This window comes from Apis dorsata, unplaced genomic scaffold (assembly GCF_000469605.1).
Source record: "Apis dorsata unplaced genomic scaffold, Apis dorsata 1.3 scaffold_1081, whole genome shotgun sequence".
Taxonomy (NCBI): domain Eukaryota; kingdom Metazoa; phylum Arthropoda; class Insecta; order Hymenoptera; family Apidae; genus Apis; species Apis dorsata.
In genome coordinates, this window is record NW_006264179.1 from 66,370 (window position 1) to 79,414 (window position 13,045).

At 19.6% G+C, this 13,045-nt stretch overlaps 1 protein-coding gene across 1 annotated transcript; it reads right to left on the reverse strand.

The window, feature by feature from the left end:
- Window positions 1–4,361: 4,361 nt before the first annotated feature.
- On the reverse strand, window positions 4,362–10,787 carry LOC116186645. Its single transcript, XM_031514589.1, has 5 exons — window positions 10,547–10,787; window positions 8,860–9,112; window positions 8,708–8,776; window positions 4,578–4,664; window positions 4,362–4,524 (listed from the first exon to the last, which is right to left on the reverse strand). The coding sequence occupies exons 1-5, from the start codon at window positions 10,699–10,701 to the stop codon at window positions 4,456–4,458; spliced, it is 633 nt and encodes a 210-aa protein (XP_031370449.1). The 5' UTR covers window positions 10,702–10,787; the 3' UTR covers window positions 4,362–4,455.
- Between the last annotated feature and the right edge of the window lie 2,258 nt (window positions 10,788–13,045).

A 13,045-nucleotide genomic window follows, 5' to 3' on the forward strand; every position in this document is an offset into this window, starting at 1 on the left:
TCAGTAAGAAAAAAATAAAAGATAATCTTTGATAAAAGTAAATCAAAATAAATTTTAATATAATTATTAGACTAATAGTGAATCTTATTTCGTTTTTATTAAAATTATCCAAATAGCAAATATTTAGTTTTCAAAACAAATGTGCTGTTCTAAAAATTTCTATCTAAAATTCTAACATTAGATACATATCAATACATTAATTTTTTCTTTGATAAAAAGATATAATTTTATCTCGCGGTAAAATTTAATATAATTATGATTATTTAAAAAAATAACTTTTATAGAAAATAAACAAATCCATATTAAGTATCTTATAATTTATATATCTAATGATGCTTTTCAATAAACAAATTTAATAAATCATTAAATAAAAATATTTGTTATAAAGTATATATAATGATAATAAAAATTACACTATTAAGTCTTACAGAATTTAATAAATATATGCTTTATTAAGTTCAGTGAAAGTTTCAGGATCTTAAAATGAATGATAAAAAATTGATAAAAAAAGAATATGAAATATTATAGATTAATAGAAAATAAAATAATATTAATATTATTATTTTTATTACAATCTAATAACATATTATCATTATTAAGCGAAAATAATCCCAGATATTTAAATATAACAAGAAAAATAAATAATTTATAAATTATTTTAATTAGTAAAATTTTTCTTCTTGAAGATAAAAAAAATTTCTTTAAATTAATTATAAATGAATTATAAATGAATTATAAATGAATTACATTTTTAAAATAATTTAAAAAAAATATTAATGAAATTAATACATATATAATAAATACATCAATATTTTCATATTATTTATATATTCAATCTTTACATTTATTTCATAATGTTTTTTGAAAATTTTGCAAAAAAAATATATTATATATCATGATATGATTAAAAAGATTTGATTAAAAAGATTTTTAGTATATTTTTTAGTATTTTTTCACATTTTCTACAAGTAATAATAGTATAGATTGACATGAAACACTTCTCTTGCATATTTGATCTTTGCAGATTGTCTTTTTAAAAAGATATTGGATGCATATACACATTCTTCACAAAAAATATTACCTATAATTATACTATCGATTTTCAAATCTTGCACACTCGAATTTGTTACTATAATATGTAAAATTACTTAATATGTATTGTATTGTTACTATAAAACTAAAATTTACCCTAATTTTTCGTGCCATTGTAACACATTTCCACATTTGCCTCTGTCACAAGTACCAATATGAAATTTAATTTATATAATTTTATTAAGTTTTTTCATTAAGTTTATTTCCCTTAACAATTAATTTATTGTTTTTATAGAAATATATCCAATTTCAAAAATATTTCATTCCGTTAATATTTAGTTCCATATTTATCGTTTCAACATCGTTTCTTTACACACAATGTATTCTTACAATGTATTGCCATCGCCTATGTGAATGTATGTATATACATTTTCATTGTTTCATTCTATATACATTTTCTTTGTTTTTAAATTATTGTTTTTTGAAAGATATCGACTAAATCGACAACCATGTATCTTCATCTTTCATTTGTAGAAAATTCTCTACATTAAATAATTTAACTGAATCAGAAAACAGAATATTTAATATTTTTACTTTTTTTTTTTTTTTCATTCTTTTGAGATAAGAATTGTTTTTTCATATATACCTTTTTCCATATTATATAATCACGAGCTCAATATAGAGTTTTCTATAGAAATGACATTTATTATTTCTTTTTATATTTTTATCAGGGCCAGAGAATCATAAGAATTATAGCAAATATGATTCTTTTCGATAGTCCTCTCGCATAGTATGCTTCTTCCATTTCTTTACAGGATATTTGTATATTTTGCATTTTTAACGTTATTTTTTCATTTATGTTAAATGATCTATCAATTCTTCAAAATTGTCATCTATTCATTTATTCGTGATAAATCAGATTGTGTGAACATAATTATATTTTATTGTTAAACTTGATAAAATTTTTGCAATGATAACAGGATCTTTTTGTTTCATATTTTTAAATTTTTGTACCAGCGAAATTTTTGCATTTATAAATTGATCCAAAAATATTGTACTGGTTGATCACTTTTCCTAGCGTATATAATACTCAATCTTACTCATATCTGTAGAAATAGAACAATCCGATAAATATCTTAATTAATCTAATTCAATATCTCTCATCGAAAATGTTTGAATTTCAGTATTCTTTTAAATTTGTGACAATCTTGGAATGGCATGAAAGAGACATTAATTAAATGTGTGTGAAAATATGGTATCAAAATAGCTAAAATTTCACACATTCACTTGTAATGTGAACATTTCAAATTTTATTCGCAATTGTGTTTCGAATTCTATCTTTTTCAAATTTATAAAGTTTCGATAAAAAAAATACATATTTATGTATAATTATTTTTTTCTATCTGAAATTTATTTTTTATTTGATTTTACTACCATTTGAAAAACTAGAGTCATGTTTCAATATTATTGTTGTATATGTTGTATATGTTTTCAATTGATTAATAATAAGAAAAGATTATCATTCTTAAATAGGAAGACAAAGATAATAAACTGCATTTAAAATGATATGATACAAGTTATTTTTGTTATGAAATATTGATATTTAATTTTAAGTATGTCAATATTAAAATGCATTACGAATTAAAAAATAATTTATAAAAAATATAATAATAATTTATAAATTGAATTACAAAAAGATACATTTAATATTTTGTTATATTATTAAAACTATATTTAATATATGCAATTTGATAAATAAAGTATAATATAAGAATTAAATATAAGACTAAAATTCTATTTTTATACTGGAGATTTTTTTCTCTTTTAAAAATCAACTCCTTTGTTTCTTGGTTTAATTATAATTTTTTTTTAAATATTTAAATTATGGAATTCACTTTTTTAATAATGTCGAAAAAAGACACAAGTGATAATTAAAATAATAATAATCCTATAAATGGCAAGCTCTATAATTATAGAAAATATTTATAATATTGTGTTTAAGTGTGATTTATAATACGATTTGCAAATGTATTCGTAATTATAACATTAAATGATTTGAATTATAATACAATTTATAATTTTTCGTGTTATTGTTTCGTTCGTATGCTTATGAGTTATTCATTGCTTGCATAATTGTAGAATTATAAATTTATTGTTCATACATATCATCACTCAATACAATATGTTCATTTAAAATGATATTAAACTTAATAAACAAAAATATCGGCTTATTTATTATATATAAAATTTTAATTTTTGTTAGATGAAGTAAGGCGGAGACAATATGAGATAAAAATAAAAACAAAAAAGAAAATTTAAATTGCTAATAATTTAATAAATAAATTTCAAACATTTTTATATATCATCTTTTATGTTTTGAATCTTTAGAATCTTAGAAATATAACCTTTAGAATCTTAGAAATATAATAAATTTATATAAGAGAGAATATAATAAATGTATATATTAGAATTACAATAAGTATTATAAATTTATTACATTTATTAAATCATTAGATGTGAGTAATTAGTTTCAACTTCTTTATCTTATATTTTTTTTGAGTAGGTTTACATTACATAGATCAATATATGCATTATATAGAAAGACTTTCAGCCATCTTAGGCTTTACTATCACAATACCATATATTAAAAGCTTATTTAAAATAGAATTTCTTATTATTAAACTAGAACATTGGTGCTAGATATAAATTTTGAACTCGGAAATTTTAGCTATTTTGATACCATATTTTCACACACATTTAATTGATTTCGTTCATGCCATTCTAAAATTGTCATGGTTTGTCATTTAAACACAAATTTAGAGTAAGAATCGCTTTCTTTAAATATATGAAAAGAAAAACATGAAAAACTTTTTTTTTGGGAGTGGGAAAAAGGCAAAGTAATAAGCAAAAAAAAAAAATAAATAAATAAAAGAATCAATATCACATTCGGACTTAGAAATCAATTGCAAAGATTTGTTAAATAATTTGTTAAATAAATCAAGTACAATTTTGAATTTTTAATGCAACTTTATTTTTGATCTAAACCCATTCTGCAATAATAAACGATAATAATAAATGTCAATAATGATTTTATTTTAATTACAACACTATTTTTATTTCAAGGAATTAATAACATCTATTCTTCAAATGATAAATGACCAATCAAAATTCAATTCTTGTCCTAACATTCACAATGAGTCGGTAAAATCAAATTCATCGAGTTAAAAAAACCTATCAAATTCTATTTTTTTCACATCACTGTTTTTCACATCACTGTTTTTTTCACATCGTTGTTTTTTCACACAACGAATATCAAATCATTTTTTCCCCAGCAATCTCATTATTGTTTTCTTATCACTTTCTCTTATAAATGATTATAATAATAAATCATTCATCAATCTTCAAAGATTTTGTTTAAAGAGTTCAGTTTGAAATTGACGACGAAGTTATTTGTACCAATACAACCGAATAAGTGATTATAGTACCAAAAAACTGAAAAAGAAATTTTTAAGTAATTAATTAAGTTATATACTCATTTAACTCACCATTGTTAAAAATTTATTGTTAAGAATATAACCACCAGCAGTAAATTTTAAAGGATGAAGATGAAGTTGTAATAAAAATTGTTGCACCTGAAATTATTGTTATTATTAATTTTAATTCTTTAAAAGTTTATGGTAACTTCAAACTCCAAATGAAAATCATTTGTATTTGATATGTTTTTCGAAAAAGAAAAAGTCTGAAAAAATTTATATAGCATCCTCTAATATTTTAAATAAAAAAAAACTTTCAAATAAAATTAACAATAATATAAACTAAATAAAATCAAATAGAAAAAGTAATTTGTCTGAATATAGAATTATTTAGCACACAAATATATAAACTACAAATATATAAACTATAAATCTGACAATTTCAAAAATGTTTGAATATAAATCTTTTTATAGAGTAATATAAGATTAAAAAGGAATTCTAAATATGTAGAATATAATACATAAGTATGTAGAATATGTTCGCGTTTGCAACAATAGTTGTTAAGGACAGACCCAAGACTTATGAAGCGGTCGGATAACTTGGCTTTTGCTTTTAATAGCTCAAGTATTTTCAATAACCTAACAATAATATATAAGCAGCTATAGTTTTCTAACGTTTTTCAGATTTTTATTTTAAATAAAATTTAAACACCAGCAGTCGCTTCACAAATCACACTTCCATGTCTTACAACGAATGTCTTGCGATAGATGTTAACAACAAATGGTATATATTAAGTAGTATATTTCTTAAAAATGAATGGACTAAATATTACGTTCGGGGCGTTTATTTATAAGAGAGGAACAATGTTTCTTACAATGTTATAGCAGGTAACCGTGTCCGATAGTCAGAGTACGATGTGTTCATAAATTATCTAATTATTGTATTCGGCAATTAGATTATGATGTGTTCGTCTTGAGAATCTCTTCACTATTGAAATCTTGTGACCTTAGAAAATTTCTTCTTAGTTCAATTTGAAGAATTTTTCGATGAGATACGCTAATAAACAATAATATCACGGTTAATGCCTGAGTCCCGACATTCCCAAGTTAGAAGTAAATTCCTCAAACTAGAATGCTTTTTGTTCTTGTTAACCGTATATAGATATATCATCTTTCAGATCCGATTCTTCTTCAATCAGGCTAAAGTATGTCAAACATATACAATTATAATTATCGACTAAACTCTTAAAAATGACAATATTTTCAAATAACATCATCCTTTATTTAGACTTAATATATATAATAGATCTGCGAACAATAATAACAGAAAAGGATTTTTATGAAGAATTTCTCCAAAAGCTATTTATAAATCTCATAAGCAATAAGTGCTTGTGAACAATTTTTATTATAAAAATGTGGAATTTTTAGACTATGAATTCTAAATATCAAAATAATGAAAAAATTTCTGTATACATATATCTAATAAAACATTGTTTGTTAATAAATTATAAGCATTTTAAGTATGCGTTAAATAAAATGAAATGATATAACAATAGAATTAAAAAATATTTAAAGTATCGCTTTTGTAGCAGTTTCTCAATGAGTAATAATCTTATTTTTTTTTAAATATTCTCAATTAATAAAATTATTATGTAATACATAATATATAATATCATATATACAATTATAGAATTATCATGTATAACTGTTATTTAAGAAAATTGTATCTCGAAAAAGTTACAACAAATTTTAGAATATTCGGTATTATATAATAATTTATTATATTTATATATTTAATAAAATTTATAGATAAATCGTGTAAATTAATATTAAATTCATACGTTATATGACATTTAATGTGTCTCAATTTATCGAAATCTATGGGAATAATTCACAAGATCAATTTAAATAATAAATTCGAATTAATAAATAATTAAATCAGTGAGTTAATTTGAAAGTAAAGCATAAAACTTTTTATTTTAAGTAAATATAAATATTTTAAATAAGAATTATGATGAAAAAAATTTAAATTTGCTTTCGTTATATTTAACAAATGTGAATATAAATAATAATATTTTTTACAACAACTGTATAATGAGAGTTAAATATGTTAACTGTTAAATATATGAGAAAATAATAATAAAATATAAATTTATTCATAATAATTCAAAATAAATGTAGAAACAAACACATTCTTTAATAAAAATGATATGTATTCATTTTTTCATTATAAACAATAAAAAAAATTTATAAACTTTGTAAATGTATTAAGTAATTAAAATAAAATTTCGAATCAAAAAACATTAACGAGTAAATATTTATTGTAATATTAATAAATTTAATTAAATGTAAAAAATAAAAAAAAATTAAATTTTGAATATGTTCATTTCATTTATAAAAAAATATCCATAGTAAATATATTTTAGTATTCTTTTTTTTTAAATATATTTTAATATATTTTTTTTAACAATTATTATTATTGAAACAATGAATTGATATAATAATTCGATTGAAAGTTTACGGATTATGATGATTGTAAATTTAAATTTATTATAAATTTAAATTTTAAGATATTTACAAAAAATTATTGCTTTTATTATATTTGCAGCTATGCATTTATAATAGTGCATTCATGGCAACATATATGTATATTAGTATATGATCGCTTCTTATTTATTATCTTTATAAATACAGAATGAGGCATTATGTTCACCTGGAATATTACTGTTATTTATAGTAATATGAAAAAACTGCACTATATAGAGGGGATATATTGTGATACAAACATTTTTTGCGTGAATGAAGACATAGAGAAGATTCTAAGGTCATCTCTATTTTTTAAATTAAATATTATGTTTTTTTTATCGTGATATAATAGCCGAGAAGACTTTAGTAAGTATTAATCATTAAAGATCATGCAAAGTCAAATAGTAATAAAACAAACTTTCTTATGTTACAGGATGTTCGTGAATACTTATTACTCATGAGATTTATAACAGTTTATTCAGAGAAATTTTTTATATAAAAAATTTTTTCTCTTACTATCGTACTCAAGCTTCTATTAAGCCTAAACGAAGAAGTATCTGAGAAGACTATCTTGAGAATTTAACTGAATTACTTATAATTGTATACTTTAGACGAGCTGAATCGATCCTAATCAATCATCCAATGTGATATTCCAGCGGTTGATTCAAAGACAAATAATATTGTTCGAGAAATATAAGATGCGTCGATCTGTTTCTGTTTATCATGAGATCATTGTATATAGATCATTATCTGAGGAATTTTCTTGAACTTGGGCGATATTGCAAATCGGACACTGGCCACAATATTATTCGTTATCAGCGAACAGTTTATCTGTTCCACAGAGAAACTGTATAATAACATTTACATTATATTTTATTATAAACATGGACAACCGAAATTATAATAATCAAAATTATGATGAATTTACAATCATAACGATATTGACATCATATTTAATAACTATTTTTGTAATTATTCATTGCAATTTCGTTTTTCCAAATATTGAAACATTATATTTATTTTGTATCTGAAAAATTATCAAAACGTTTAAGTTCTATATGAATAAATATTAAAATTTTAAGAGAGATGATACTTAATAGATGATACATTTTATATGCCAGCAATTTTTATGTATTTATATAAATAATTAAAATAAATAGTAACAACATATTGAAACACGTTATTATAGAAATATAATTATTATGGAAATATAGTTATATTTATTATATAATTTTAAATTTTCCTAAAAAAAACATTTTATATACAATAAATTTACGTGAATATAAAAATTTAATATCTTTTTTCAAGATAATAATATATTTATAATCTATGATTATTATGATCTGAAAATTATGTTCAAATTCAATTTTAGTCACTTTTTTTAATAAATTTCTATCGATCTGAAGATGAAAAATTATTATCTCAAAATTGAATCATAATTTTTTATAGCTTTTATAAATAGAATTCAATAATATAGTAGTCAAAAGTTTTTTAAGAATAATTAAAAATTAAAATTATTTATAGATAACATAAAAAAAATTTCAAGATAATAATCTTTGAAATATATTTTAAAATCAGAAAAATCAGTAAAGAAAAAGTACATAAAAAGTTAATCTTTACTAAAGATAAATCAAAATAAATTTTGATTTAATTATTACATTAATAATGGATCTTACCTCATTTCTAATAGAATTATCCAAATAGCAAATATCTAGATCTCGAAGCAAATGTGCTGTTACTTCTACCTATAAAATTCTAACATTATATGCATACTAATATATTAATTCTTTAATGTATTAATATATAATGTAAGAAGATACAATCTTACCTCATGATAAAATTTAGTACAATGATTATTTAAAAAAATAACTTTTATAGAAAATAAAGAAATCCATATTAAATATTTTATAGTTTGTATATCTGATAATAGTTCAAATAAAGTTAATGACATTAAATAAAGATACATGTTGTAAAATGTACTCAGTAATAATAAAAATTGCACTATTAAATCTAATAGAATTTGATAAGTACATGTTTTATTAAGTTCACATGAAAGTTTCAGGATTTCAAAATGAATGTACCTTTAATTAAATAAAAGAGAAAAAAAAATAGATTAATGACAAATGAAGTATCATAATGACAAAAGAATATTATCATTTTTATTATAATCAAATAACTTATGTCATTAATAAGAAAAAATGAGATAGCTTTAGATATTTAAATATAACACAAAAAACATAAATAATCTATAAATTTTTGTAAAATTTCTCTTTTTGAAGAATAAAACTTCCTGATTAATTGTAAATGAATTGCATTTTTTAAATAATTTTTTTTAAAAAAGATTAATAAAATTAAAAAAATATTTTTACATATCAGATAAATAACCTCAGACATAATTTTCAAAAATTTTCCATATATTCACATATACTCAAAAATATCATACATTTATATTAATTTGACATATCAATATTAGTATTTATATATCTAATCATCACATTTATTTTATAATATTTTTCGATTTCATAAAATTTAAAAAAAAATGTGTTATAATATCTTACGATATTTGTTTTGATTAAAAAGATTTTTAATATCTTATTTTCTCACATTTTTTACATGTAACGAAAACCTCTTTTATGAAAAATTCATTTTCAAGTGAGGGAAAAAGTGTGGAAGTGTGGAAGTCTGGGAAAAATGTTTTTTATGTTCTTTACAATTAAAAAATATTTTTTAGATAATATTAAATAAAAATGATAACAATTTAATTGAATGCGTTGTATGTTAAAACTATTAGCTTAAAAGAAGATTCTATTGTAGGAATTATTCAAAGAAAACTGTTCAAAAATAAAAAACTTATCGATAGATTTTGACTCTTGAATTATTTTTATTTCACTTATAGGAACAGCTAAAAATCTTAATATCGCTAAATATTTTACGATTCAAAAAGCAAATCCATTTCTTTCTATTAAGTCTAATTTAATAAATCTTTAACAATATTTTTAATTTTAATCTATGTTTTGTAATATTTGAGTCCAAATATATCCGATTGACTTTATCAATTTTTTTAAACATTAGTTTAAAAAAATATATAAGTATAATATAATAAGATTAATTTAAGAAAGTTAATTTTAAAATATGTTAATAATCTTAAAATATATTATTATATATAATCTTAAGATATATTGTAGCAAAATCAATAAAATATATATTAAATATATTTAATAATAAACATTAAAGTAAATATGAAATTTGATGTCAATAATGAGAAAATGAGAAAAATTGATTATATCAAATTCGTTTGATATAAATATTGCTACTGATTTGCAATTGTTTATAAAATATTTAAGATATCTGAAACTATCATTTGAGGTTATTTGCTTTTTTCTTATATTAATAATTTTACAAAATGTACTATTAATGTATTAATTATACTAAAATAATTTAATAACAATATACTAATAATATTAAAATATTAGAAAATTCTACACATTGCTTTAAAAATATTAAATATTAAATACCTTGTAACTTGAAGAAAATGTTGTACAAAACGTTTTCTATTATAATAATCCATTACAATTATGCATTTATGTACAATAAATGACTGTATCTTATATTTTATATTAATATCATTTGTATTTGATAATTGATATATCTCTTTCATAACTTTATTCATCTTATGCAACTTGTCCTGTAAAATACTTAAAAAAAATTCAAATAATATGATTTTGGAAAAAATACTATGACAATACTATGATTAACATTATAGACTATATTTTTATACATAATTTTTACAAAAATGAAATAATGTTTTAAATATATTAAATATAATAAATAATTCTTATATATTTCTATAATATGATGCAGAAGAAAAATAAGAAAATGAAATGAGAAAACAAAATTTTGTTCTCATAAATCTAAAAAAAAAAAAATATTCTCTTGAAAAAATTCATTTTTCACTCTACAATACTCTATGCGAAAATGTGAACTCAATATATAATTTTAATTTTATTTTTAATTATTTATGATCAAGCGATCGCAAACATTTGTAATTAAATAATTTATTTAATTTATATATTATTTATAATTTATATTATATATATATATATATATATGTAATATATGAGTCCAATCGAAATTATTTATTTTCAATTCGATTTGAGAAAGTATTTCTTTTAATCTATTAGTAAATTCTATATCAATAAAATTTTATTATAATTATAGTTTTAGTTCAAAGATTTTCCTATTCGATCTTAAATTTTTCTTCTATAATTGCTGTCACTAATACAATGGTAATTATAATTATAAAGCCATTGTATCGTTTGACTTTCATTATTTTGATAAATACTTATTTAAGAAAAAAAAGCAATCATCATATTAAAATTTTATTTAATTTTTAAATATATATAATATTAATATCCATGGAAAATTTTAAAAAAAATTTCATAATATATTATTAGTATTAGCAATGTATATGTATTTTTTAAATAATTTCAGCATGTTTCTTTAACTATAATATTTATGATTAATTTCACTATTTATTTAATATTTAGAAAATCACAAATTCATGGTAAATTAAGAAACACGTTCACATTATTAGTTTAATTTTGAATAAGTCTGAATTTGTTCGTGTAAAATATTTTTATTATTATTTGAATGCAATGACAGAAATATTACTCAAAAAGATTTTTCTGTAATCTCTATTAAAATAGATTCTATAACTTCTTATAATTATTAATTTATAATATAACCTTTTCTTGCCAGAATAAAATGTATACTCAACAAATGTTATAAAACTATTTAATATCATTTATGATATTGACAGAAATTTTAACGAAGAAAACTATTTTTTGGAATAAATTTATTTTATTTAATGCAATTGATGCAATATCAAATTTTATGCTCATCATAAAAGTTAAAGAATTTTTTTTTAAATTGAATTTTAAACTTTAATTCATTGTCATGATAAAATTCTATAAAATTCAAAAAATAATTTTGAAACCATTAAAAATTTAATGTTATATTCTGGCAAAAAAATTTATGGTTAGAAGAAGTATATAAAGATTAATCATAATTTAAAACTTAGAAAAATATATAAATAAAATTCACTTGAATAATTGCGGAAGAAAACCTGAATATCTAATTACTAATGTTTATAGTTGCTTGATCAAAAGTCAAGAATAGAACAAAAATAAAAGAAAATTGATAAAACATTAAATACAAGGATATTAAATATAGATTAATTTTACTATAAATATAACTCTAAAATATAATTCTAAGAGAACATTTTTTTTTACAAAAAAAATTTTCCTTCCTATATTTTCTTATATTTTTTATGTATCATATTATAAAAATATATATAAATCTTTCAATTTTTCAATTTGTTCCATTTTTGTAAAAAACATAAAATATAGATGAATTTATAATTTTTTAACAGTATTATATATAAAAAATAAATATAAAAAAAATTATAATATAATTTTGAATCAGTGATATAAATGCAAAAATGATCTTAATTTTAAGATTTAATGTCAATTTTTTTCTTATTTGATTATATTCTATTTATTGCAAACATAAAAAGTTTCAAAAGAAGTATTTAATGTATTGTTCTATTAAAAAAAAAAAAAAAATATTAAATTTTCATTTCGAAATAATTTTATCTATAATTTGTTTATATTTTTTAATTTGTAAAAAAAATAACATTTATTGTGTCACATAGATAGCTCAGATTTACCATTATTATATCCATTATTATATTTATTATTATATTACCATTATTATCTATAGTGTAAAGTGCTAAACGACACGACATGATAATCAAAACTTGAAAGTTTCCATGATGATATTAACAAGCCAATACTCTCTTTTATCTGGAATGAAAATGTGCAAAGAAAAAAGAAAAATAAATATATACGAAAATATAGATATACGAAAAAAGATACTGGTCATATATCTTATTTATGGAAAAATTTGTTTCATGATTTAATTTTCAGAGAAGACTTTATTATTTTTTGTAATTC

Bases quoted from the DNA above. Each gene is read 5' to 3' on its own strand.
- LOC116186645 (XM_031514589.1), bottom strand. From the start codon at position 10,701: ATGAATAAAGTTATGAAAGAGATATATCAATTATCAAATACAAATGAT. The intron at 9,113-10,546 runs GTATTTAATATT...ATTTAATTAAAG, and splicing joins CATTTTCTTCAAGTTACAAG to GTACATTCATTTTGAAATCC. The intron at 4,665-8,707 runs GTAAGATCCATT...CAATAATTTCAG, and splicing joins ATAATTCTATTAGAAATGAG to GTGCAACAATTTTTATTACA.